The 26950-nt window shown below is 52.2% G+C and overlaps 1 protein-coding gene and 1 long non-coding RNA gene across 14 annotated transcripts; one reads left to right on the top strand and one right to left on the bottom strand.

Annotated features, from left to right (window-relative positions):
* Positions 1-127: 127 nt before the first annotated feature.
* SLC2A11 (solute carrier family 2 member 11) lies at positions 128-26950 on the bottom strand. 13 transcript variants are annotated; one of them, XM_074321603.1, is made up of 14 exons: positions 26717-26950; positions 17574-17651; positions 16432-16627; positions 12922-13020; positions 10235-10395; positions 8277-8413; positions 6210-6339; positions 5491-5639; positions 2594-2781; positions 2363-2473; positions 1896-1997; positions 1743-1818; positions 1382-1509; positions 829-1164 (listed from the first exon to the last, which is right to left on the bottom strand). In XM_074321603.1, exons 3-14 carry the CDS (start codon positions 16450-16452, stop codon positions 964-966), a joined length of 1503 nt encoding a protein of 500 aa, XP_074177704.1. In that variant the 5' UTR covers positions 16453-16627; positions 17574-17651; positions 26717-26950; the 3' UTR covers positions 829-963. The 13 variants fall into 13 exon arrangements, with proteins under 13 accessions (XP_019613271.2, XP_074177704.1, XP_019613272.2 ...); XM_019757713.2 differs by having other exon boundaries at positions 8289-8413; positions 26717-26948; XM_074321607.1 differs by lacking the exon at positions 8277-8413.
* On the top strand, positions 16336-16912 carry LOC141569231 (uncharacterized). The gene is made up of 2 exons (XR_012492718.1): positions 16336-16473; positions 16615-16912. It is a non-coding gene; the product is annotated as an uncharacterized LOC141569231 (long non-coding RNA).

Genomic DNA, 26950 nt, shown 5'->3' with positions numbered 1-26950 from the left:
TAGTGGGAATGTCAAACAGTGCAATCACTATAGAAAACAGTTTCTTCTACAGCTAAACATACTTTCATTATTAAACTCAGCAATTCATTTACCCAGAAGAAATAAAAACATATGTCTACACCACAACCTGTGTAGCAATGTTCACAGCAGTTTTATTCATGATGGCTAAGAATGAGAAATAGCCCAAATGTCCAACAGGTAAGTGGATAAACAAATTATGGTATATCTATACAATGAAATACTATTTGGCAACACAAAGGAATATATACCAATATGAATCTCAAAAAATGTGTCTGGAGCAAAGCCAGACACAAATGCATACATATAGTATGGAATTATGTCAAATTCTAAAGAAGGCAAATCTGACCTAAGTGACAGAAAGCAGGTTGGGGTCGCTTGGGGTTGGGGGTGGAGTGGGTTATTGATTGCCAAGGGGCATGAGGGAGATTTTGGGGTGATCTGAATGAATGTTCTACCTGTTTGTGGTGATTTGGTGGTTTCATGGGTGGATAAATCTGTCAAAAGTCATCAAATGTATACTTAATATGGATATATTTACTGTATGTAAATTATACCTCAATAAAGTTGATCTTTAAAAAATCAGTTCCTCAGAAAATCCTTTTCTGATCATGCCCATCTCAAAATAGGTCAGCCCCCTTCCCCCCACCATATACACTCTTCACGACCTAATTTTTCTTCCACTGCATTTCCCCAAGTTTGTAGCTATGTTTTTATTGGTTTCCTGTTAGTTGACTGCCTCTAGATGGGGAGAACCAGGAGGTCCCGTATCCCCTCTGTCTGGCTCACCACGATGGCTAAGCACCTGGCACCATGTCTACATACAGCAGGTGCTCATTTAATAAGTACTTACTCATTAAACAAAAAAATACAGGAGCTAGCGAATGGAGAGGAAGCAAAGAGAAGAGCAGCAGCTGGATCTGGGCCCCAGCCACACCTGTGGAACTACAGCTCTGTGGACCTGATGACCTCTGGGCCCCTCCACGTGGGGCTCTGGCTCTGCCCGGGGAAATTGAGTCTGTGCAATTCCTCAGAGATCTCCAGGAAGGTCTTGCCTTTGGTCTCAGGGAGGAAGAAACCAGTGTAGATGGCCCCACAGACACAGACGCCGAGGAAAGGCACATAGAGGAAGTGGGACAATCCCTCCTGAGGATGAAAGATACCCTGAGACCTGGTGTAGTCCCATTCAGCCCCCAGACATAAGGCCCCAAAATAGGTCATGATGAGGGACTTGTCCCTCTTTGCTTAAATAAGCCCCACCCCCTTCAGTCTCAGTCTCCTTGGATGGAGGCCTCCCACTGGACTTTTCATGCTGACAGGGACAAAACCTAAGGCAGCCCCCCCAGGGGGAGGGCAGGCCTACCATGAGGAAGGGGAACCCCAGCCCGACCAGGAAGAGCATGGTCCACATGATTGCCCCGCAGACCATGTAGGCAGCAGGCCGGGCCTTCTGGTCAAACAGCTCCGTGGCCAGGATCCCTGTCACTCCGGCTGGAAGGAGGGGAAGGGACAAGGGACTGCCAGCGAGGGCCCCCTGCGCTGCCCTTCCCCCACCTTGCCCCAGATGTGGGAGTGGGGGCCCCTTGGTGTTCTTCCAGAAGCCCTAGTACAGGTGGGGGTGGGGGCACGCAGGTGACATTGCATTCACATCTACCCATCCTTTCCCCAGATGTCCATGTTCCTTCAGCAAGTCCCAAAGCCCAGAGCCCCCTGGGGCCACTCACCAGGGCCAATGCCAAAGCTGAGGATGAAGGCAAAGATGCAGGACATAGCCAGGTAGGGCATCCAGGGGAAGGAGCTCTGCAGCAAAAGGTGGGAGTGAGGGGGAGATCAGCGAGCAGCCAGCCACCCACCCCTCACCCTGCCCAGCTACGTACCTGCAGGCACAGGGCCACTGTGAAGACACTCCCCCAGCAGGTCATCAGGCAATACCCCCCCATGAGCAGCACCCGCCGACCCACTCTCTCAATGACCACACACTGCAAGGGAAAGGGGCCCTCAGTGACTGGCCTGGGCACCTAGGCCATGGTCCCTTTGGTTTGGGGGTGGGCAGTGGGGAGGGGCCTCATGAGAAAGCTGGTCGTGGGGCAGGGAACAGTTTATCGCTTCAGGAGATTAAAATAAGATGCATAATTTCTCAGAGGTCACTCAACTTCAGTTTCCTCACCTCAAAATAGTGGTTGAGTGCCCAGCAAACAGTAGGTGCTCAATAAATGCTCACTATTTGCCGCATTTTAACAGAGTGACCTGGAGTGGGAAATGGCTTAAGGCAGGGGACCAAAGTCCTCAGGTGTCAGCACCCCACGCCCCCCTCCTGGGCTGGGGGAGGAGCCGCCAGACTCACACTGATGAATGCTGTGAGCAGCTCACAGCAGCCAGTCCCGACGATGGCGTACTGGACCTTCTCCTGGGGAACTCCTGCCTCCCGGAACACGGAGGAGGCGTAGGCGTATATCTGGGAAGGTGGGCGCAGGGTCAGTGCTGGGGCACTGATTCCTGCAACCTCAGGTGGCTCCCAGGGGCCTGCAGCACACAGCCCCCACACCCAGGGCGTGAGGAGGGGCAGGGCCCTTACCGAGTCGTTCCCGCAGAGCTCCATGGCACTGCTCAGCACCACGAGGCTAATCACCTGCCTCCGCAGGGCGCCATCCTGGAACAGCTCCCATGGGCGCCGCGCGCGCCCGCCCTGGCAGGCGGCGCGCTCCTCCTCCAGCTCGGCTAGTTCCACCATCACCTCTGTGGTGCCCCGCAGCCGCTGCAGGGCTGGAGCAGAAGAGGAAGTGCTGAACTCTCCTTCCCACAGCTCCTCTTTGGTTCCCCACAGTGAGCTTCCCACCCCAACTCTCTTGTCTTTCTGGGCCTCCATGGTCAGACGGGTGATCTTCCTGGCCCTGTCATTTCACAGCATCATGGACCAGAAAGGGCTTTAGAAACTCGGGGTTATGCGGACCATCCGACAGGACACAGCAAGTGTGGTAAATTGTCATCCTCCTCCCCAATTCTTCACCCCTGCCTGTATCCATGCCCTTTGCTATGTGATTTCCAAGTTGCTTCCACTGAAGGGGCAAGTATACATCCCTTGGTGTGGAGTTCTCCCACGTGACTTGCTCGGACCAATAAGATGAGTCTGTAGGGAGGGCAGGCCACCCATTCCAGCACAGACCTTATTTGTCCTTGCTCATTTATGTTTGCTCTTCTGCCATCATCATTAAAACTTACTGGGCTAGCCCACTGGTCCCAGGAGGAGCAGAGATGACCCAGCTGGTACCATCCTAGATCTGCCAATGCCCAACGGACTTGCATGAGTGACCAAGAGGAGCAGAGCCACCAGCCTACATCAGCCAACCCCAGAGAATTCACGGAGGCTTGAGCTAAGCAGTTGCTTCTTTTGTTGGCCATTGAGATGCTGTGATTGTTAGGCAGCGATAGAAAACTGATCAATAAACTGGTACCAGGAGTGGGGGCTACTGTCACTGAGACCTAACATCCACAGCATTTTTTCCAAACCCAGGCAGACAGCGGTGAGGAGGCTGGAAAAATGACAGGCCGTGTATGTAGGGCAGTGGCGTGGAAGAAAGAAAACAGATCATGAACTTCTGGACTTGGGCAGAGATCTCCGAGTGTTGAAACATGAACTGGCTGCTTTTAGCTGAGTATTCTAAGTTTACTATAAAAAGGACATGAAAAAGACCTTCAGAGGGAACAAAATTTAATTAAATTTAACTTTTTCCAAACTTGCTAGGTTAGTTTAATTTAAAAAAAAACACACAAAAAACCTGTTTCTCATCTTTAGCCTCTCCAGATAGCAGAGTCCCAAATTAAGTTACAGTCTGAGAACAAAGATTAAACCCAGAGCCTACCAGGGAACTGTAGACTCAGGGTAAATAACAAATCAGCGTGTGGCTTAAGGTAGTGCCTCATAGACCCTCATGGCTGGAAAAACAGGCATTATAAGAACTTAAGGGTGTTGGTCCACAGCAGCCTGACATGCCCCCAAATCCCAGTAATTAGGTCTCAGAAGAGAAGCGTATCTCAAAAAGAACTGTGGATGTGGCTTTTTGCCGTATAAATCACATACATAGAAAATTCACACCATTTTTGAGAAAACTGTATTGACAAAAGTTCTCCCAGCCTGGATGAAAGGAGACAGTTTGAAATGTAAAGACTCCTGTGCCCCAACTTTCTATAGGTACATTTCCAATACGCAATTCAGAAGATGTCAAGCAAGCCAATGGAAAAGGAAGGACATCTTAGAGGTCAGAAGCAAGAACCTGGGGAGCCCCCCCTCCTTCCCAGGGAGACAAGGAACGTTCCAGGGCTTCATCAAGGAACATTCCCCACCCCCAAGGCAGGGGAATCTGGCAGTGTTTTCCTAGGGGTATTTCAGCATTGCTATAGACCAGTGACTGCTTTCGGCTTCCTTGCTTCCTCTTCTTTGAAATGAGGGTAAGTTTTGGTTACGCTGCCCTACTTTTACCATTGAGTATGGGAAGGGCAGATGACTTGTTTTTAGCTCCTAGGTGTCCAGATCAAAAGCAGGCACATATAGACTTGACGTGATCTTAAGATCCTGGACTTCAAGCATGGTGCCATGATCGGATGAAACTTTGGGGGAGGGGGTCCCAAATGGCACTGAGCATGATTTACACAGCCAGGGGAGGGACATGAATAATAATTGTGGTCATGATGGCACTCTGAGAAGAGTACATTAGTGGGCCCTGTCTTCACCCTCCCTAAATCTACGTCCCTTGCCATGTGAGAGGATATGCCATCGATTTTCCCATCCTGTAACTTTGGGTCCAGTAACACGACTCTCTTGGGTCAATGGGATATTAAGAGACATGAGGGACCAGAGGTTTGAAATGTTCTTATACAATTGGATTTGCTTTCTTGTGCTTCTGTCATCACTGTAATAAGAACATTCCTGGGCTAGTTTCTTGGTACCAAGAGTGAGAGCAGAGGCATGTGCAGCAGAGCTCAACTGCTCCAGCTCAGACCAGCCTGGACTGGCCATCCCCCAGCTGACCCTGACACCATGAATCAGCCCAGCTAAAACCAGCAGTCACACAGCCAGCCCACCAAGTAAATGAGTAGAAGATGCAGTAAATGATTGCTGTTTTAAGCCAGACATCTTGGGATTGTTCCTTGGGTATCATTACTGTGGTCATAGCTAATGGCTCAGCACCCAGTTGGCACTGGCCTGTGAGCTCTTCTTACACAGTGTTTCATCCTGCATGTGCGTGGGGGGCTCTTTCTCTGTGCCACGCTGGGGGTTCCTGGATGGCAGGGACCAGGTCTGCCCCATCCCACTGCCCTGGCACTCAGGACAGCCCCTTGAAGGGATCTATGGATGGCACAAAGAGAGGGAGAACTTTTCCAATAAGTAAAACGTGAGAAATGAGAACCCACATGCTCTGGGCAGATATGCCCTTTGGTCAAGGATGGTCTAGGGACCTGAGGTCAGAGACTCACCTGCCAGGCAGGTCACACTGTCTCCACGGTCAATGAGGAGGTAGCGTGGGCTCTCGGGGAGCAGGGGCAGGGAAGCGAGCTGGAGTACCCCGGGCACCAGGCAGCTGGCCAGCAGCAGAGGCCAGGCCTGTGGGCCACCCAGGAGCTCCCTGGGGAGGCAGAGGAGAGATTGGGCCAGAAGCCTCCTTGTCTGCCCCCTATCCTCCTGGCCCCCACCCCCCTGCCCCTTATCCCCTACCCATAACCCCTGCCTTTTGCCTGACTGCTGTCCTGAGGGCAGAGGGTCTGTGAGGGCACTGCTCTGTGCCTCTTCCTAACCAGCTCTGGGTCTGGACACCAAGATCCCTCCCACCAGGTAGGGACCCAAGATAGGGCAGGGCTGTAGCCCCACCTCATCCCTAGCAAGTCCTCTTCCCAGGGCTCCAGGCTCTGCTCTCTCCTCTCCTTTCTGGGTGACCAGGACATGCTCCCCTTTAAAAGCCCAGACCTTCACCCTCTTTTCTGTGAAGACCTGCGTTCTGCTCCCTGTTTTGGAGAAGATGAAGTGTGACTGACTGATACCAGTTTTGTGTATTGACAGGATGGAAGGGGCAGGTTTCAATGCCTTAATATAAATAAGTAATGCCTTAATCTACTTGATGGGTAGGGGAGAAATGTAAGCAAAAAAGAGTTTTTACTGTACCCCTCAAGTCACTCAGTGCACATGGGGGGGTGATTACCTGAGTCCGACCACCTGACCCATCACAATCCCCAGGGCGGTGAAGATGGCTGAGGACATGGCCACAGCCCCTCGTTGCTCCTTGGGTGCGCTCTCCCCCAGGTACATGGGCTGGATGTTCATGCTGACACCTGGATGTGCGCACAGCAGAAACAGTCAGCCCTCAGGCTGGACTCCCTGCAATGCCCAGGCCTGCCACCCCTGCCTCCTTGGCACCACATCTAATGGATCCTGGCACTCAGTGCTGCTCCTTCACACCATGTGCGTGGAGGGGTCCCTCCCCACCTGCTATAGGGCCAGCAGGACTCCAGGCCCACCCCCAGGACTTCTGAGACAGAAGTCTTTCTCAGATTAGCTCCTATCCTGTTCCCTCACCACAGTCCCACCGTGGTCATCAAATCTTTCTAGACCTTGTCACTGGGATGAGTGTGAAGGGCTCTGAGGAAATGAATGGGCAGTGAGAGAAGGGCAAGACGGCATCTGGATGCCCACCAGCTGTCCCAGCTCTCACATCAATGCTTTCATTGACCACTACTGCTGTAGGTTCTCCCTTCATCCCGACTTCCCCAGGGAGGCACCCAGTGGGAAGACAGAACTGGACAGCATCCCCACTGCCCACCCCAGATGGTGACAGCTGGCAAAAGCCAGGTGGCCACAGTATTTGGGCATCACCTACCTGGGAATACCACAGGGAGTGCTACTCCACCCCCTACCTGACCTGGGATCAGGAAACAGCTCTTATCAAAGTCCTGCCTCTCTAAGCACTAGGTGAAGGAAGGTGGGAAGCACTGATTGCCAAAAAGTCTCAGAGGTACCCCTGCTCTTCCGACCGTGTTTCCCCGAAAATAAGACCTAGCTGGACCTTCAGCTCTAATGCGTCTTTTGGAGCAAAAATTAATATAGGACCTGGTCTTATTTTAATATAATATAAGACCAGGTCTATATAATATAATATAATATAATATAATATAATATAATATAATATAATATAATATAATATAATATAATACCGGGTTTTATATTAATTTTTGCTCCAAAAGACACATTAGAGCTGATGGTCCGGCTAGGTCTTATTTTCGGGGAAACACGTATAATAAACATGTAGGGAAGCATCTTTCTGTGCTGGGTCCTCGGGGCACAAAGACAAAGTCTGACCTGGTTCTTATCCCTGGAGTGTGAGCTGTTCTTAGTGACTCACTTCTTACAAGTAGACTGGCAAACAATGGTGCATGACTTCTGAGATTAGGACATAAAAAGCATGGGACTTCCTCCTTGTGCACACACACCTGTGCTCTTTCTGTCTCTCTAATCACTTACTCTGGAGGAAACCAGCCGGCATGTCATGAAAGAGACCCACAGGCTGAGGAACTGAGGCCTCCTGCTAACAGCACATGAAGCGCCATCTTGGAAGCAGTTCCTCCTGCCTCTGCCTGACAGTTTGATCACAGCCCCATGAGAGACCCCGAGCCAGAACCTCCCAGCTAAGACACTGCCAGGTCCTGACCCACCGAAACTGTGAAATAATAAATGTTGGTGGTTTTAAGCTACTAAGTTTTTGCATACTTTGTTTCACAGGAATAGATAATATAGACATCGATGCCTGGCTGTATAAACAGCCAGGGAGTCAAGAGGAAGTTTGTTGATGTGAGCCCCTAAAAGCTCAGATGGAGTTGCTCAAAGTTCTGCTCTCTCACATGACAAGCCCCAGAAACTGCGGAGTCCTTAAGGCTATTCTGACTGTAGGGAACATCAGAGAACTCATCCTAGATGCCTTTACACCTTGGCTGCCAGGAAGTTCATGGCTTAGAGTGTGGCTCAAACACTGGACCTCTGTTGTGGTTGTGCAGGTTTGGGGATGTTTGTCCTCACATCCCTGTACAACTATTGCATTTTTCTGCATCCACTTTAAATGTCTTGTTATACGAGTCTTTTAAGATAAACCATATTTAATCATTTTGCCAAAAAAAAGTAGGCATGAGTAAAAAGTAAATCAATGGATAAAGAGAATGAATGAAGGGAACAAAGGGAAGAAGTGAATGAGTGAGACATCCTGCCCCCGCACTGATACCCGCACTGATACCCGCACTGATGCCCATGAGCAGCCGTCCCAGCATGATCATCTCGAAGGAGCCTGCTCTGCGGCTGAAGCCAAACAGGGTTGCTGCAGCCACCACAAAGATGTTGTTCACCAGGAGGGACTTCTTCCTTGGGGAAGTGGGACAAGCAAGAGGGCTCAGTTCAGTAAGATGGACTATCCCTGGGGACCCCTCTTTGCAACTCCAGCCAGCCCTGATCAGCCCTGTGTGCGTGAACTGTGTCAAGGAGTCTAAGTGACATGAATGGCCATGACCACTAGCCATTGTACATGGGTTCACTCAAGGAATGCCCTGAGGGACATACTCCCACTCCCCTCTCCCAACATACCCCAAGTCACTCTCCCATGTGCCCACAGTGGAACTGGCAGCCAAGGGAATCTCAGAGGAACAGATCTTGGGTGCTGACGTAGCCATGAAGTCACCCACCTACAGACTTCTTGTGTGAGATAAAGGACCTCCTATTGTTTTGACCACCTGAATCCTGGTTTTCTGTTATCTGCAGTTGAAGACATCCTAACAGATACACCTATTAAATACACAACATGACACCCATGCAATTTTTGCATCCAACAAAGGAACTTGCATCAGTGAAAGAGGAAGGTGGGTGCCAATGGAACTCATTACAGCATTAGGAATCTCATCATCCAGAAACAGATGACCTCAGAGTGTAATAACCTGCCGAAGAGCCCGCCCCATCAGGCCCACCAAGCCCACTCAAGAATGAAGATTTGGGTCACCCCAATGAGCAAAAAGCCTCAACCTTGTGGAACTACTGGCCCAAAGCAAGAATGGAAAACTGGAGGATGGAAGTAACCAATGCAGGCGACAGCCCGTGACCAGATCCAAAACCAATGAGTAGAACCTCTACCTGTGTTTCCAGGCTTTCTGTGTCATATACTTTAAAATAAATTCACCCACTACTTTTCTTTTCTTTCATTAGTTTTCCCCTACTCTTTCTTCTTCTTTCCTCCCCCTAGGGGATGTCTTGATGACAGCTGGATTTACCGTTAAGTGTGTAGATTGCTGAATATCAAGAGGTTGACTGCAGGGCTGTCAGAATGATCATCGCATGCAAATCCTGCACTCAACAAGAATACCCTCTTTATATCAGCCCTCGTGGCTGTGACAAGACAATGCTCTGAGGAGTCTCACTCAGAAAGGCAGATACATATGCTGGTTGTATATGATGGGATGGCTGAGTAATGCTAGGAGGGGCACGTTTGGAGTTGGCTATATGGAAGAAAAGTGTCTATGTATGCTGGATGGTCAGCAAAGGGGTGGACTGTGCTAGCCATTTATTTTTTATTTTTTTGCCTGCCATTGTTTCTCTCCCCTCCTTCACAGGGGACACAAGGTGGGTCAACAACAACCCATCGTCCTGGATTCTGAATCTTGAATGAAGACATTGGAGATAGAATGTGGATGGAGCTAATGCGTGAAGTCATCTTTCCCAGGAGGAAAGTTCCAAGGTCTGGCTATCGAGTTCCTCAGCACCACCTTGGGTTCTGCCCTTCTCAAGGCCTGGCTTTTGAGCACTTCCTTTCGTTTTGTGAGTTGCTCCAGCATCTTTCCAGTTCTTACAATTTTCAATTAAGTCAGAATCTGTCTTGTTTACAACCCAAGAACTGCATCAATTAGATGTAAAGAGGGGAAATGAGGCCCAGAGAGAAAACATTTGCTTATAGTCAAATAACATGACATGGAACTGAAAACTAAAGTCCTCCCTCCTTCATAGCACAGGACTCTCCCCTCCACCAAATCCACTTGGAACCCTGACTCTCATGATGAAACTACAGGCAGAGTAGGAGGCTGGGTGAGGAGCTGACCTAGGCTGGGGCCTACCAAGCATCTTCCTCCTCCCACATTCTTCAGCCTACAGATTGGGGTGCCTCTCTTGAAGGGCATTCAGGGGTACACAGGAAGCACTTACCTTCCCAGCTTGATGGCAAAGGGCCCTGCAAGCAGCGCTCCAAAGAGGCCCCCCAGGGGGTACAGAGACACGATAAGGGACCACACGAGCAGAACCAGGTGGTCAGGCAGTGGCCAGCCAGTACGTGCCCACCACGTCTCATTGGTGAATTCCTGAATGTGCTGTGGACAGAGATGCCAGTCAGCCTCCACAGGAGAAGCCTGTTCCCCCACAGGGCTCTGCCTCTGCAGAGCAGAAGTCTCCTAAGTATTACTATCCCTCTGCCATGGGCAGCACAAACTTGCCTGAGCACCTACCATGTACTGGTCTCTTTCACCCACAGTATCTCCTAGAGCCCAGTGCTAGACAGTGACCCCTCTGTGTCACTATCACCCTGTCCTCCCTGCTTTTGGCCCGGAAAGCCACCTGCATGGCCCACATCCGTGGGCTCCCTTGCTGACTGGCTTTGTTAGAAATGACCATTGGTGAGCAGGGCATCAGAAGACGGAGGAGAGGACATCAGAGGGAAGCACGAAGGATATTTGTTCCCAGGGCTCCCTTCCTGGGGGTCACCTGAAGCTGGCTGCAACACTCAACCAAACGTCACTATTCCTCTCAAGGGGGCCTATGCCACATGGCCCGCCACTTGTCCCTTCAGGGATAGGGGTGGTAATGACTCATTGTTTAGATTGGGAATTGGGCCCAAAGAGGTGAAATGAGTTGCCCACTGCCTCAGCCATAGGTCAGGGCCGCTGCCAGGTTGTTCAGACCCTCTGGATCCCCAGCCCCCAGAGCTGCCACTCAGGAAAGTTACCAGAGGCCACGTGGTTAGGAATGACTGCTCATGGGAAAGAAAGACCCAGACACTCACCCTCCCTTAGTTAGAAATGAAATGTCTGTGTCTGGCTGTTCTCAGGCCTCTTCACCAGATGCGAGGGAGGATGTTAGGAGGCCATTGGGTTTAAGTGTTGGGCCAACTCTCTCCTGCCCAGGCCAGCTCAGGGTAATTAAATGGCTGCCAGCCTGGTGCCTGCTAGGTCCCTCTTGCAGAAAGACATGTCCAGAGGAGCTGACCTTGGCCGGAACTCCTCAAGCGTGACCAGAGGGGTAGGGGAGTCTCTGAGACCAAGACCCATTTTGAGGGGTTAGTGATGGCCCACAGGAGATAAGACCTGAGAGTTCCCTGCTGTGGATGGATCCCTCTCCAGTCATTAAGTTTGCACTAAAGTGGGCACTCACATCCTAGTTGAATGAACAAATAAATATGCAAATGCAGCTAGCTTAGACCTCCATTTCTAAACCCTTCATTTCATCCTTTCTTCAAGGAGCAGGGCTGCTATAATTGTTTCTGCCCAGAATGTGCTCCCACCCAAAGCTTCTGCTATCCATTAACACACCTTCCTTTGGAGACGTTCTCTCCTATTGTCAATTATAAAGGTGATCACCTGACCCAGACCTGGCCAATAGGAGTGCTCTAACCTCCTGACCATATGATTGGTCTAGGGGTGGGCATGTGACTCTTCCTAGGCCTTTCTAAGGTAGCTACCAGAGGGTAGGACTTTTGATTGGGGAGTCCCAGCTGGCAGGAAGTGGCAGCTGCTCTCTTGTCACTGGGTGGAGGATAAGGCCAGGCAGGGACAGGAGAGCCCCGGTTCCATCCTGGGACTTGGTTTCTGCAGCTCATCCCCCAATAAGGTGCACAGCCCCACATCCTTCCCAGCTATCGGACAAGACACTTGCCCTTCTTACATAAGCTAAGTTAGAGGTGGCTTCTATCTTAGAGGGGGCTCAAAGATTCATTTTTTCCATAGGCCCTCACTGAACATTGACAGGGGCCAGGCCAGCATCCGTTGCTAGGGATTCACAGGTGACTCAACACTGACAGCAAAACACCAGGAAGATGAGATGGACCGAAAACAACCAATACACAATCCAAGTGGTGACGGCCCACACCAAGGGCTGGGGAAGGAGGGGTGACTTTCAGCTGGGGGGTGTTGAAGGAAGTCTTCAGGAAGGTGATGGCATTTGGGTGGTTCTTAAGGAGATTCTGCAGGTGGGGTGATAGGGCTTCCCAGTGGAAAGAGGGTTTGAGGAAGGGTTGGGTGCATTCAGGGAACTGCACAACCTGCTTTGGTAGTGCGGTTAGGGGTATGAAGGTGGGAGACAGGCTGACCCCAGGAGGTCTTGGACTTCAGGTGGATGAGTCTGTCCTTATTCCTGTAGCTAGTGGGAAGCCACAGAATGTTTCTGGGGAGGGAAGTGGCTTGATCAAACTTGAGAGGATCTATCAATCGACGGGGAGAGGCTAAAGGCAGGGAGGCCAGTGAGGAGGCTGGACCAACAATAGACAGGGGAGATGAGGCCTGACCTGCTGTCATGGCAGAGACACAGGGAGAAATGGCTGCATGATAGAGGTAGTTAGGGAGAATTTGATGTCTGAGAGAGGGAGGGCAGAGTCAAGGTTCACCCCAGTCACTGGGTGGAGGATGGAGTCATCTGCTGACATTGAGGACTCAGGAGGAGTGCAGGTTCAGGAGAGGATGCAGAGCTGCATTGGAACCCACAGGATCTGTAGGACATCCCTATGGAGGTGGACGCGTGGGAGAATTCCACCAAGTGGATGCTGGCCTGAAGCCCCACAGCAGGCAGCTGACAGTCCTCACCCAGCACCCACTCAGCTGGTGACAGTGGGCACAGAGGGTACCTACCAAGGTCGGGGCGTTGATGATGGAGAGGTTGTAGCCAAATTGAAAAGTCCCACCAATGCCAGCTGCACAGACAGTCAGGAACAGGACCCTGTGCTGAATCTAAGGAGAGAAGGGAGCACACAGAGTGATTGATAACTGCCTCCACCTGCCTCCCAGGACCAGAACCTACCAATCACAGCACTGCCATTTATTTGAACCAGGCAATGAGAGGAAACTGCGGCACAGAGGAGAGGAGTTACCTAGGTCACATGGCTGGCAGGTAGCAGAGGAACCCCAGCCTTCTGCTCTGAGTCTGGGACACTGCTGCTTCCCCACCCTGGCCCCCACCAGTATTTTCCTGAGATGGACAGCAGTTCCTGGCCTTCCTTGCCAGGCTGTTCCTGGGCATGCCTGCTGTATTTCGGGAGGACAATGCCCTGAGCTGTGGACCCAGTAGAGTAGAGCTCTGTCCCGGGTAGGACAGGAGCCCCTAAGCCCCAACAACTGCCCCAGCGAATCATTCTCCAACAGAGTGGCTGGGCCTCCTTCTCTGACCTCCCAGCCTGTTCTGCAGTGAGGCTAACAGAAGGGACCACATGGGCCTACATGTATGGGGACTTGGTGGGCATATGGAGTAGCAGAGAGCAGCAGCAGCTGGGGGCAGTGCCTGGGTCCCAATGCCAGCTCTGCATTTACTCCCATGTCCTCTCTGAGTCGCTTCCTCACCTGGACCTGGAGACGATAGTGCCTGCTTCCAGGGTGGGGAACGGCCAAGGTACACATGCAGCACGCATACTTGGTACAGTAACGTGCGCATGTGCACATTTCATCCTAGTGCAACATACTTAGAGATGGAGGGAGAACTCCCCAAGGCACCCAACCATGAGGGCTCAATGCCCTGATGCCCGGCCCCATTTAGTTGGTATTTTTTTAGGAATTAAGTCTTGTTTATATGTTTCCTTTTATAATGTTTAATTATAAAATAACATGCTCATTAACATTTTTGAAAATTTGGTATCTGATGGAAGACCTTCACTTCCCCAAAGGCACAACTGTGAAGTGCTTCTCCCAGGTATTTTCCTAGGCATTCACAAAGTAGTCAACTATATAAAAATCAAATAGTTGATCTTTTCCCAGTAAATCATACTGCCTTCCTTGTTCTGGCAAATCGGCCTGCTAATTTAAAGTGCTGAAAGTCAAATTTAGGATCTTTTTTATACTTAAATACAGGTTTCATGGCAGAAGGGTATTTGGCTAACGATTTTCTGAAGAATTTCCAGAACCTGAGGACTCTTTATTCATTCATCAAATACCAAGTGCCTGTCCCAGCTAAGAACTGTGCTGGGGACAGATACAGCCAGGAAAAAGACAGAAGTGCATTCACCATTTGGTGAGCTACTATGCTAGGGGTGGGAAGGAGGAAGAAGAAGCTCCAGAGGGCAGAATTCTGCCAAAGGTCTTGCCACAGGTCTGGAGATAGGTCCATGACAGGAACACTGTCTGCCCACAATTCCTATGAGGCCTACATAACTTCCTCTTAGGCCGGAAGCCATAGGAGGAAGCCAGGTGAGAACTCGGGGTTTGGTTTCACTGGGGTCACATCAAAGACCCATGTGGGCTGCATGGAGGTGAGAGTTCCAATAAGATAGCACATCTGCAGTAACCAGCAAGAGACACAATGCCTGAATACAAGCGAGCCCATGTGGCAGGGAATGCTGGCATGTCTCCAAGGCAGCAGGAAATTATTGAATTCACTGAGATCCTGAGTGGAGATTGCCTAGTCCCATAACTGGTCACGAAAAGCATTCAAACACTAGCTATGATGGTGATTATTGATTCCGTGAACAAATACTGCTTGCCTCCCTACTATGAGCAATAAACATGCTGTTCTAGGTTCAGGGGAAATAGCAGTGAACGAGACAAAACCCATGACCTCAAAGAGCTTTCCTTTTGGCGGGGGAAGACAGGCAATAACAAAATGAAAAAGGAAAATATATGTCAACTAGTGTGACAGAAAACAGGGAAGGGTGAGAGGGGCTGTTTGGAGAGGATGGTCTGGGATATGCCCTGAGGTGACATCTGCACAAAGACTTGAAGGAGATGAGGGAAAGCGCCATGCAGATAACTGACGGAAATCAGTGCCAGTTGGGGGGTGGGGGGACTCAGAAATGCGGTGGGCAGTGTGGGCTGCCCCACTGCCTTAATAAAGCAGGACATCAGGACAGAGCTTAGGAGCATGAAGGAGGAAATGAAGGTTAGGGAGAGATGAAGGTGGGAAATAGTCACCGGCAGGGGTGAGGCAGCCAGGATCGAGGCTTGTCCGGCCTGAAGGAGGACCGGAGGACCACGCGGGCATCTTCAGGGATGCTAGGCTGGAAAGCTGCCTCTGACTCCATGCAACCCTGCACTGGCCCCCAGGCCATCCCTGTGCGTGAACACTTGCCTATGCTCTGCTGGGCCCAGCACCTAACTCCACTGTACAAACAATTACCAGATATTGTTATATTATCTGATTCCTTCGTTAAGCCTTCCAGGAGTGCTGAGCCTGTGCAGTTCACGCCGGGCCGCAATCCCTCATCAGAAACGCCAAGGCCAGGCGGGTTTCAAAATTCAGACCTTTCCAGATCGCAGGAGCCCACCGACCACGTATACATTTCTCCAGCATTCTGGGGATGAGGGGTCCGCACTGTCCGGCTTTGCCCCACCGATACAGCGACGGCGGTCGCCGCGCAGGTTCAGGGAAGTGCATGCGCTCTGAGAGGAGGATGTTCGGTCTTTTCAATAAGACGCAAAAAAAGCACAATTGAGCACAGAGGGGGAGGCGCACGCGTCGTGGGCCTCTGAGCAGTGCAAACTAATCTGGAGGCCGAAACGGACGCACAAGTATAGCGGGTATTGAAATGGTCTGAGCATAAGGTTCGTGCAAGGCGTACCCGTGGCCACAGCGCGCAGCCAAGGCACACGCGCAGGCGCACAAAGTGTCAAGGGGGTGGGGGTGCAGCGAACAGGTCACCTGGGTGCGAGGCTGTAAGGGCGGCTCCTGTTCATCCTCCATTCCTCTCTTTCCGCAGCTGAGGCGGAAAAGTCACTCACTCCAAGCCTGAGGCTCAGCTCCGTAGACCGGAAGGAAGCTCTAGTCTGAGGTCACCCGGGCCAACACCACGCATTCGCCTCCGCAGGTCGCAGCTGATGGCTCCGATCACCGCACTCCAGACTCACCTGAAATTCCAGCCCTGGCCCCTCGTACCCTCCCCTCCTGCCGCCTCCGGAGTGAATCTCTGCGGGTCCCTACCTCGCTCTCCCTCAAACCGCTTTCGTTGCCCCTTCCAGCCCCTCCGCCTGGCCTCCTTTTACCCCCATTTGACGCCTCTACCTGCCACCAGGGCCTGGGCGGTCCGTCCCCGGGCACTCGCTGAGGGCCGAGCCCTTGATTCTGCACAGACACCCCCACCCTTCCCCAGTTCAGGTGGGTGTCCCCACCTTTTCCTCAGAGGAGGGGCAGACCTAGGACGGACCGAAATGCAGACCCACCAGTCTCTGGAGCCTTCTCATCGGTCCGTTGTGGCAGAGCAGGTAAGTTTGAATGCGGAGATCTGGTCTCCGGTTGCCGCCATGCGATACATTGCGTGAGGCTGGCTGGGTCTTCGGTCCTGACTCGCTCAGCCGTGAGGAGCCACAGGGTCCACTGGACTGGATTAATCTTTTATTTCGCAGGACTTCACAGACCCTGCATGGAATCCAGGAGTTGGATAACGGTGAGACTGAAACCAGACTTGCCAAAAATGCTATTTGTGGTCATAAAAACTGAGACCTGAAAATGACCTTAGCAAGTCATCTGAGCAACGTCTGTAATACACACACACTAGAGTGGATACTACAATATTCTATTGCTCATGATTCGTTTTTGTTTGATTTTTGCTTTGAACTTTTAAAAATTTCTAAAAATAGTTTCAAGGAAAAATACAATAAATAAAATATTAGCAGTTGCTAATTGCATGCTTTTCCTACACTTGTTGAGATTTTCATGTGGGTTTCTACTTTACTCTGTTTATGAGTTCAATTACATCAATAGAGTTTCCATTGGTAAACCATGCTTGAATTCTTGGGGTACACACAACTTATAATGTTGTAATTGTTGCTATTAACACATTATTGGTTTCACTTGCTAATAGTTTATTTAGGTAGATTTTTTTTTTTTTTTCAAAAGAACTATTGTGTTTTTTTCTCCGTAAAAAATTAGTGGAAAAACAATGGGCTAATAAATGGTGGTGGGACAGTTTATTATCTATATGGGGGAAAAATGAAAATGGATCTCTACCTACCTCATACATAAAAATCATTCCTGGTACATACAAACCTATTCCAAAAAGTAAACTTTAAATATTTTAGAAGAAAGTAAAGAACACTTTTATAATCTCAAGATAAATAAGGATAAACCACACAGGTTTCTTATGAGGATTTATCATTAAAATTTAAAATATGTCGGTAGCTACAAGCTATCAACTAGGAGGTGTCCACAAGCATATGACCAACAAAGTATTAGTATTCAGAATATATAAAGAATTCCTACATATTAATAAAGAAAAGAAAGTGGGCAAAGTCTATGAACTGCAAATTTACAGAAGAGGAAACTAACGTGGCCAAACAAACAAAATTAATGAAAAGATGCTTACCTGTATTAATAATCAGGAAATGCAAATTGAATCCACAACAGTGTATTGTTTCACACTCAACAGGCTGGCAGGTTAATTCTGGCAATACCAAAGGTGTTAAGAATCAGTTGCACTGCTCACATATGTTTGATGAAAATTGAAATTGGTGCAGTGACTCGAGAACAATTTGGGCATATCTAGTAAGTTGACATTGCAAATACCTCACAACCCAGCAATTCCTGGGTTTGCTTAGAGAAATTCTTAATCCCATGTTCAAGAATATACAAAACCACACCTTCTGTCTTACATTGGGTAGGAATATGTACATATGTAGTAAATCCTTGAGTGTGTGCATGGGATGATAAATACAAAATTCAGAACTGGGTTTAACATTCTGAGTCCAGGAACCCACCAGGATGCACCGTGGCCAGGACCACAGCTATGATTATACCTGTTGCCCCCGTTGAGTCTCCCTGAAATGCCACCTGGACACCGCTGGGTCTGCCTACCCACCTGTACCCCCCATCCTCCACCCCCCACCCCCCACCCCCCGTGCGTAAATTCCCCAACCATTCATTATTATTCTTAAGCCAGAAAGCTTGAGATTTCTCCTTGGCAAACATTAACTGGGAGTTTAAACTTGGGTATGTGAAAATCATGGTTGTATTTGTGGGCCCAGTGCTGGTTACTAATCCTCTCAGTCTACACATGGATGGCTTCAGCGTCCTTTCCAAAGGAGTCCCTGAGACTCCATATGTAAGTATGTGCCCGGGTCACCCCGCCAGCAACAACCCTGCTGGAAGCGGAGCTGGTCTTTATCAGATCTCCAAGTGCAGCCCACAGACCCTGTGGGATGGAGGCCTATGTCTGCCTAGTCCCAACAGCGTCACCAGAACCACACATGAGCTGAAGTATTGAAAGAACACTCCCTGACTCCCAGCCCTGGGCTTCCCTCCTTTGATTCTCATCTAGTCTCGGTTTGGTGGATGAGAAGGCAGAGGTGGCCGGCTAGAGAGGAGGGGCGACCTGCTCACAGCGACCAGCTGCTCAGGGACTGCAGTGTCTGTGGCCAGTCCTGAGTGGTAATATCCCTCCCTTGCTATGGGACCCCATGCCCCCTTGCTCTTTCCTACACACTAGGGCCGCCTACACACTAGGGCAGATGGGGAAACTGAGGTCCAGAGCAGCGGGGAGCTGCCCCTGGCACTTAGCAGGAAGCAGGGAAGAGCGCGGCTCACACTAAAAAATAATATAGCAAAGCGGCTGGCGCTGCTCCCCCAACCCCACCCTGGGCCGACCAACTCTTCTCACTATCCTCGCAGAGGCGGCGGAGCCGTCTCTCCGACCCGGGCCTGTCCCAGAAAATGCTTCTGCCGTTACTCGAGCCAGGGGACCCGGGCCGGCGCGAGGGGCGTCCCGGGGATTCGGCCTCCAGATCCTCACGGGTCCCAGTCAGCCCGTCGGGGGGCCCCAGGCACTGCCACCGCGGCTCTCCCGGAATTAGCCAGACGCCGCCGTAATCGGTTCCGGTCGCGAGGGGGCGACATAGCCCGGGCTATGAAGGATTCTGTACCTCCGAGCGCTGCCGCCTCGGGAGGGCTCCGCTGTGGCCTGTGGCAGGGGAACAAAGAGGCCTGCGCCAGTGCTGCCCCAGGTGCAGTGGGACTTCATGGGAGGGCTGCCCCCACAGACTCTGAACACCCGAGTACTGACCCGTGTCCCCGGGCCCAGGTGCCCCTGCTCCACTCGCCCCGGGGTGATTTCACTTCCTCTGTCTAGCGCAGCAGGCCTGTTAGGGGCCAGGTGGGAGGGATTGGGCAGGAGCTTGGAGGCCTGGTGCCCAAACCCACCAAGCCTCTGCCACACTGTGTGCCTCCCAGTCTTCTCCAGGAGGGGTAGGACAGGGGTCTGGGTAGGTGCCTTCCCCCTGGAGCCAAGGCTCGGACAGGACCCCAAGGACCCTGGCCTCTCCTCCAGGCTCAGCCCAGCAGCAGGTCCATCCATCACTGGGGTGAGTGGTGTGTGGGCCCCTACAGCAGATTGAGGTACCTAGCCCCTGACAACAAGTAGGCTGAGCCACTCTGGGCCCACCTCTCTGCCCCTCAGTTTCCTCATATGTCAGCTGTGGTTTGGAGCAAGCACTGCAGACTGGGAGCAGCCAGCTGCTCCCTATGTGCGGCATGGCCACTCAAAGGCCCCTCCTCCTTACGGCGTGTTCCTCCCATTTGGACTAGCATCTCTGCCCCACACCAGGATCTTTATGAAGGGGCATCTGAGTGGATGGAGGTCAGGAGGCCTACCCACTTTAAGCACCAGGCTGCCAGGGTGGGCAGTGAGACCATATGCCAAAGGGGCTCCTGCAGTTCTACCAGTTATGTACTCTCTCCAAGTCTCCATTTGCTCACCTGTAAAATGGGGACATCATAACAGCTGACCTGTACCCGATGCAGGTGCTGTGCCCTCAGGCCCCTGTGTGTGTCTACTGACACTCCCTGCACTAGACACCCTGAGGGAAGACGCCGGTCCTCTCTTGATTCCCAGACAGACCCTACTCTTAGGTGGATGAACATGGGGGCTGCAGCCTAGCTGGATATCCCCAGCCCAGACAGGGGTACAGAGGTAAGGCCCTGGGGCAGCTCCTGCAGGCTCCACCCAAAATCCTACTTTGCTCCCCATCCTCAGAGCTGGCATTCACTCCAGTTCTGGGTCAAATTTCCAACTTAATGATTCAAAAGAAAGAAAAAAATCCCAACCTACAACCAGCTGAGGCGGCCCCTCCTGACTGCCCTTTGATATTTGAGGACGGAACAATGGGACTGATTGCGGATAGGAGACTTGAAGCCATCTTAATTAGAAGGAAAGAATGTCCTCATGGTTGGCTGTTCTAAAAATACAGCTGTGCCCACATCTGGAGGGGAAGGGTGGGAGGTGTGGGGAGGTGACTGTTAGGCCAGAGTCTGAAGCCCTCATGCCTGCATTCCACGGTGGGAGGAGGCCCCTCTCAGCAGGGCCCATAGAAGGGGAGAGGGGAAGACAAGCGTCCAGTCCCCTTTGGCTGGGCCACCTGGTGCAGCTTTGGGATGGAGTTGAACAGGCAGCTGATCCATTTCTGGGTCCGTCCTCACTCCTTCCCCGAGCCCTCCCCACACCCCAGCCTCAGTTTCCTCAGTTGTACAGAAGGGACACACAAGGACCTGGTTAATGCATGCTGGTTCTTTTATCAACCCTTGCCTGACCTGGGCACAGCGGGCATCCAGCCACAGGCTGCTGACCAGGGAGAGAATTTTTTTCTGGATTTTATGATTTGGGGTCGTATTTATCAGCTTTTATAAACTTGTTTGTTTTGTTTGTATTACCATTCATTTTTGTACCTCATCTTGCATTTATAACTTTGCATTTGTTTTCTTAAAGATGCTCCCAATACCTCACAAAAGTGAAGGGCATATGAGGACTTGGAAAATGTCTTGAACAAAATATGGAGGCAGGAATTCGGGCACTCACCAGGGGAGGACAATGCTTGGGTTATTGTCCTAGTCCACTCGCATGAGCTTCCTGCCACAGTGGCTGGGCAAGCACCTGGCGTGGGCAGCACCCGCCCGGATGTGTGTGAACAGGGCCTGGGCTGCTTGGCGGGGATGTCAGTTGTGTATGCCAGGTGGGAGGTGAGTGAACCCTGGGCCTTTCCCAGCCTCTCCATCCACCTGCCCAGAGCTCTGAGTCACTCGTCCTGGGCAGGGACTCCCAGAGTGGTGGGCCCTGTCATTCCAGGTCCCTGCCAGGCCACAGAACAGAACTGCCTGATGATCTGGCCAGCAGGTGATGAGGAGGAAGATTACAGGACAATGTGGCCTCAGGTTCTACACATGCACCCCAGGGCCACACAGCCCAGAGCCCAGTTGCAGCCTCCCAGGTGTGCAGACAGTCTTTTCATTGTGTCTCGCAGTTCTCCTGTCTCTGTGAACTCTCATTCTGGCCCTGCCATTTGGCTGAGTCTGCCAAGCAGATAAGCTGCTTCTCCCAAAACACAGCCTGCAGTGCTGAGCCCAAAAATAGTTGTGGTGGGGAAGGGGGAGGCTTGCCAGACACTCTGGGGCTCTGGGGGGTAGGCCAAAGTGGCCTTGACATTCCAAGGTGGCTTTGACATTCCAGCAGAGGCCACAGCAGGAAGTGGGAATTAGGGGCATTTGCTGAGGGTCATGAGAGCCAGGCATAGGCTCAGGCTGGACTGGCAGCTGGGGCTAGGAAGGAACCATCTCGTTCAGCCATCGAAGGTAAGAGACACTGAAACTGCAGCCCAGTCAGGGAGCCACATGTCCAAGCTATAAAACAGAGAAGCATCAAAGGAGCAGAGTCTCGTGTCAGAGACACTCCAGGAGCCCAGAGGTGGCAGAGAAGTTTTGCCTCCAAACCATGACTGGAGAATGGTCTGAGGCTGCACAGTGCTGCCTTGCTGGTGACACCCTCCATGGGCTCAGGAGGTTGATGCCCCTCACTCCCTGTGAATCTCCTCTGTGCCCCAACAGTAGGATGGAGGCAGCTCACCACCTCCCCCTTCCATCACCCATAACGGGGGCAAAGCCAGGACTGGCACTCTTGTGTCTTGGTACCTCTTTAGCTGTGTGTCCTCAAGTATGTTACTTAACCTCTCTGAGCCATCATTTGTAATAGTGACCTACTTTGTAAGGTGGTGGTGAGGCTTAAGAGGTTAGTAAAACTCATGGTGCAGAGTCTGCTGAGAGGTCACTGAGCAACTTTCATCACCATAGGGACTGGCTCCAACCTGGGCTCCGAGCAGCCCTACTCCACAGTGGCCCTTCCTCACCCATGAAACGAGTTCATTCCTGCCTCTGCACCTTTGCTCAAGCCTTTCTCCCTGCATAGCATGCTCTCTCTTTCTACTACAGTCTTTGTCAAGAGCCGTCCTGCCTCGCAGCCCCTCAGAGGACCTGTGGCTCTTTGTCCTTGGGCCGCTTACCAGTCAAGCTCCCTCTGCTTAGAGTGAGTCCGAGTCTCCCTAGCCAGAGGGAGAACTCCTGTGGGATGGGGGCCCCACTGACTCCTTCCCATGCCCTTCAGGCTTCCATGGATGTTCCTGACCACAGGCACGTGAGAACTCAGGATTAGGAAGCAGGCAAGGACACAGGCTGGGACAGAGAGTCCTTCCTTCGGCATTCACTCATTCACACCAGGGACTGGCGTTGGACGGGGAGGCCAGCCATGACTGTCACAGGACGGGGCACCTACCCAGACATCTCAGACGTCCCCACCATAGACAGCCTTGGAGCTGGAGGAAACTCTACAGATGGACTCTTCCAACCAGTCCATTTCACAGACAGGGACACTGAGGCCAGGAAGGAGTGGGGCACGGAGTGGCCAGGCCCCATTGCCAGCCTAAGGCTGCAGATCCAGCCCTGGAGTCCAGGTGTGAGGCCTGCCCTTGCTCGGCACTGCAGCAAACACCAGGAATAGAGAGAGCATGTTGTAGAGCTGCTGTGGGAGTGACCAGAGCCACAGAGGGCAAGGAGCTGGGAGGACTAGGCTGGGGTAGCCAGGGAGGGCTTCCCTGGGGTGGTCATGTCCTCATAGCACTCTAAACTCGGCCTGTCCCAAGCAAATGGGTGGTCTGCCTCCCAAATCTGGCCATTTCCCATGTCTCAGTCCTCTGCCAAGTGCTCACTAAGGTCTGTGGCTTCCATCTTGACCCATTCACTCCCTGTCACATGCCTGCCACTGCAGGTCACTGCCATCCTCCTCCGCTCTGACCATTGCTTAGACTCTTGTCCCTTTCTTCTTCCAAAGAGCTGCCATTTAATCCTAACCTCACCACCATCCTGTGGCTTCCTGCTGCCTTTGGGACACAGACCACAGCCAATGTGGCCCTGACTGGGCTGGCCCCAGCCCTCTCCAGCCTCACATCCCATGCAGCAACTCCTCCTTGGCCCTGCCTTCCCTCTGTCTCTCCATGCCACCTCAGGACCTTTGCACAGGCTATTTCCCTGTGGTGTCTGGCTAATGTCTACTTAACCTCTGCCCTGCATTGCCTCCTCCCTACCCACTTCACCCAGAGATCCGCTAATTCCTAGCAAGTCCAGATTGTGCTACCAGGCTCAGAGGGCCAGGCCCAGGTTGCTTCCTCTGCTGCCCAGGCCTGACACAGCCCACCTGGACGGTTTGTTATTCTTGCACTCCGGCCATGAGCAGCTGCTGCAGAGTGGGTTCCGGATTCGGTGCTAAAAATACCCCATGACCCAGACAGGAAGGGCCAACAGGGACACAGCTGCTCCTGGGAGGAGATGGCTGGAGCTGCAGTGGAGGCCCACCCACTGCGGTTTGGGGGGGGGGTCCATGTACTGGAAGGGGGTGGGCACTGAGCTTATAGCCCCTGAGGAAAGGCTCCCAACTGAGGATGCTGAGGGCCAACAAGGGGCATCATGTGTTGTCAAAAGGAAACTGCAGCTGCCTCCGGCATGCACACAAAAACACCTTGTTTCTGATTCTTCTGATTTGTTACGTAGGTATGTGTTGCTTTTGGAATAAAATACATTTAAAAATTAAGTGCGTGGGACCCTAACAGAAGATAAATAAGCTCTGGTCCCTTCAGGGAGGGCTTCCTGAAGTAGGCGGCATTTCCACCACCCTCCCTTCCTCTTCACTTTTAACAGAACATCTAGGCTGGTAGGAAAGGAAATGAATGAATGAGATCCTGAGCGGTCCCAGAAGTGAGAGGCTGAGGCCTGAATAATAGGTGGCAGGCGTTGTGAGGTATGTTGGAGGGGAGGGAAAGGACTGGAGAGTTCTGTGGGAACATCAGCTTCGATGTGGGGCTGAGGAGAGGGGAGCAAGGGTGACCCCAGGTTTCTGGGTTATCACAGGCTGGTGAGGGTCTCTCTTAGTGTGAGGCCAATGAGGAATGCAGGCTTGATGGGCACTCAGGGGGTGCTGTCCTGCCTGTAGGCACTGAGAGAACCTGGACAGGGGATTTGGGGTGCCTCTGGGTGTCTCCAGACTTGGAGATCCTAGGGCTCCTTGCTCTGCAGCAGCAGGCAGGGTCACAAGGCCAGAGAGGTGGCTTGGGAGCAGAGTCTATTGTCACCTTGCAAGGGAACACAGGCCCTCTTTCTGCTATAGCCCTCAGCACAGGAGAGGGAAGGTGGACCCAGCCAGCAGAGTTTAGGACAGACTGCTAAAGAGATGTTAGCAACCAGCACGCTGCCTGCCAGCGTCTCTAGGCCCCTGGGAATGTGTGGTGCCAGGGCTTCTTCTCTCCATAAATGTCTGGAGGTGCCTGGGGGTCAAAAGAGAAATGGACCTGATGTCTATCGTGGCTTCTCCTGGGCCTGAGACTGGACAAGTAAAGCCTGGACTGGACCTCAGACCCTGCTCTGCCTCCCTACTGGGCCTCAGTGTCCCCATCAGAGGCTACCCCAGGGCTCTGAGAATCTGCAGTAGAACCTAGACTTTGCTTTCCTGGCTGCCCCCACCCTGGGCTCCCAGCCTCCCAGGAATGTGCTTCTCCACCCCCAAATGGGGCGCCTGCCTTATCGGCCCAGCAGAAGGGGAGACAGACTCCCCTGTCACCATGACAGCCCCTCCCATTAGCCCTGGCCTGACCCTGAGTGGAGGGACGGCAAGCGCCTGGAGGCAGGAATACCTCCCCTGCCCCAGAAGACAAGAAATCCAACCTCCCTCCCTGGCTCCTTCATGACAGTCAGGCGCCCGCCCTGGCGTCTGAGGCCCTGGATCCCCGCCCTGCTGCCAAGCCTCCACCTGGATGGCATCTACTCTGCTCAATCCATCTTGAACATGACCTTGGCCTGCTTCACTGGAAAACCAAGACTGTCTGAGGGGGGCTCCCTCCGCCTGCTCCCACCACCCAACCTCTCAGCACCTTGGTCCACCGCCTGCTATAACCAGGTCTCCTCACTCCTGAACCCAATGCCCATCCCCCTCAGTGCTCCCAGACTCTACTTCCTCTCCCCTCTGGGTCCCTCATTCTATTGGGATCTACCTCAGGTAACTTTCTCGGCTGGTTCTCCCCATTCCAGTCTCCCGGGGGACCTCAGGACCCTGTCCTGAGCACCCCTCCCCCCATCTTTCACACGTACATCCATGGCTGAGCTCCCATACTGGTGAAGACACGTCCACCTGGGCACCTTCCTCTACCTCATGTCTGCTATTATCCTGGCCACCAGGAACCCTGGCATGGTTGCATCCCACAGTCCCTTCCCAGGCCATGTCTACTGGGACTTTTCACTGCCTTGCTCCTGAAGCCCTCTCCTGGCTCAGCTCCTGCCCACTTCCAGCCTCCCCTGGCTGGGTCTGCCTTCTCTCTTGATTAATAAGGTTGAGCTCCCCAGGCCTGGCCTCTTTTAAGTCTAGCCTTGCCCCTTGGATATCTCACAAAGGTCCAAGGCCAAATGACATTGATCAATGACTGACACCCACATTTAGATCACTTGCCTGACCTCTCCCTGCAAAACCACACCTGGATTTTTCCAGGAGGATGTTGCAGATACCCCAAACTTAATGAGACCACAACAGGACTCTCCACCTGCCTGCCTTTTCCCCAAGCATTCTCCATCTCAGAAAAGGCCACTGCCTTCCATCAATCCTGTGTTTCAGACCTCCAAGTCCCCTTGATGCCTCTCCAACAGCTCTGTCCAGTCTGCCAGCAAAGCCACCTCCCACACCTCTTTGCCCTTCAGAATCCACTCTGCCCAAGCCACCAATGTCCCTTGCAGCCTACCCCTGCTCACTGATTCCTCTGGCAGTCTACTGTCCTCACAGCACCCACAGGGATCTTTTAGAATTGACAACCAAGTAGTATCACCGCTTCAAGGATCCTTTCCAGATCACCCCATCCTAGCATGGAGCCCATTACCTGACCCTCCATCCCCCCACTTAGGTGTTATTTCTGTCAGCGCACTGTTCCGTGAACACTAGCTCTCATATTAGCACAGACCTATGACTGCCTGTCTCCTCGGCTACACCAAAGGGGAGTGTCTTTTATTGAGTGCTGAATACACAGCATCCTGAACAGTACCCAGCACACAGTCAGTACTCAATAAACGGCTGAGTTTCTTCATTAGAATGAATTAAAGGAGTTTCTTTTTCCCACCAAAGTAATGAGGCCCTCTCCAGCCCATCCACTTGCTCTGGCCCACCTCAGCACCCTTGTGTCCCACGGGGTCTGCAAGTCGTCAGCCCAGCCCCTCCTCCAGTGGGCCACCAGGAAGACTCCCCACAGGAGCTGACATGTTCCAGTGGGGCCTTGGACGTGCAGGGGGATTTGGACATGCTGCTGAGCGCCTCCTCTGTTGTAGGTGAGGTGGCACTGTCTCTGGTTCTCAGAAGGGAGAAGGACGGGCCCAGATCGCAGGCCAGCTCTATGTGGACCC

The sequence above is a fragment of the Rhinolophus sinicus genome, linkage group LG16, assembly GCF_036562045.2.
Source record: "Rhinolophus sinicus isolate RSC01 linkage group LG16, ASM3656204v1, whole genome shotgun sequence".
NCBI lineage: Eukaryota > Metazoa > Chordata > Mammalia > Chiroptera > Rhinolophidae > Rhinolophus > Rhinolophus sinicus.
This window is presented reverse-complemented; position numbering and strand designations above follow the sequence as displayed.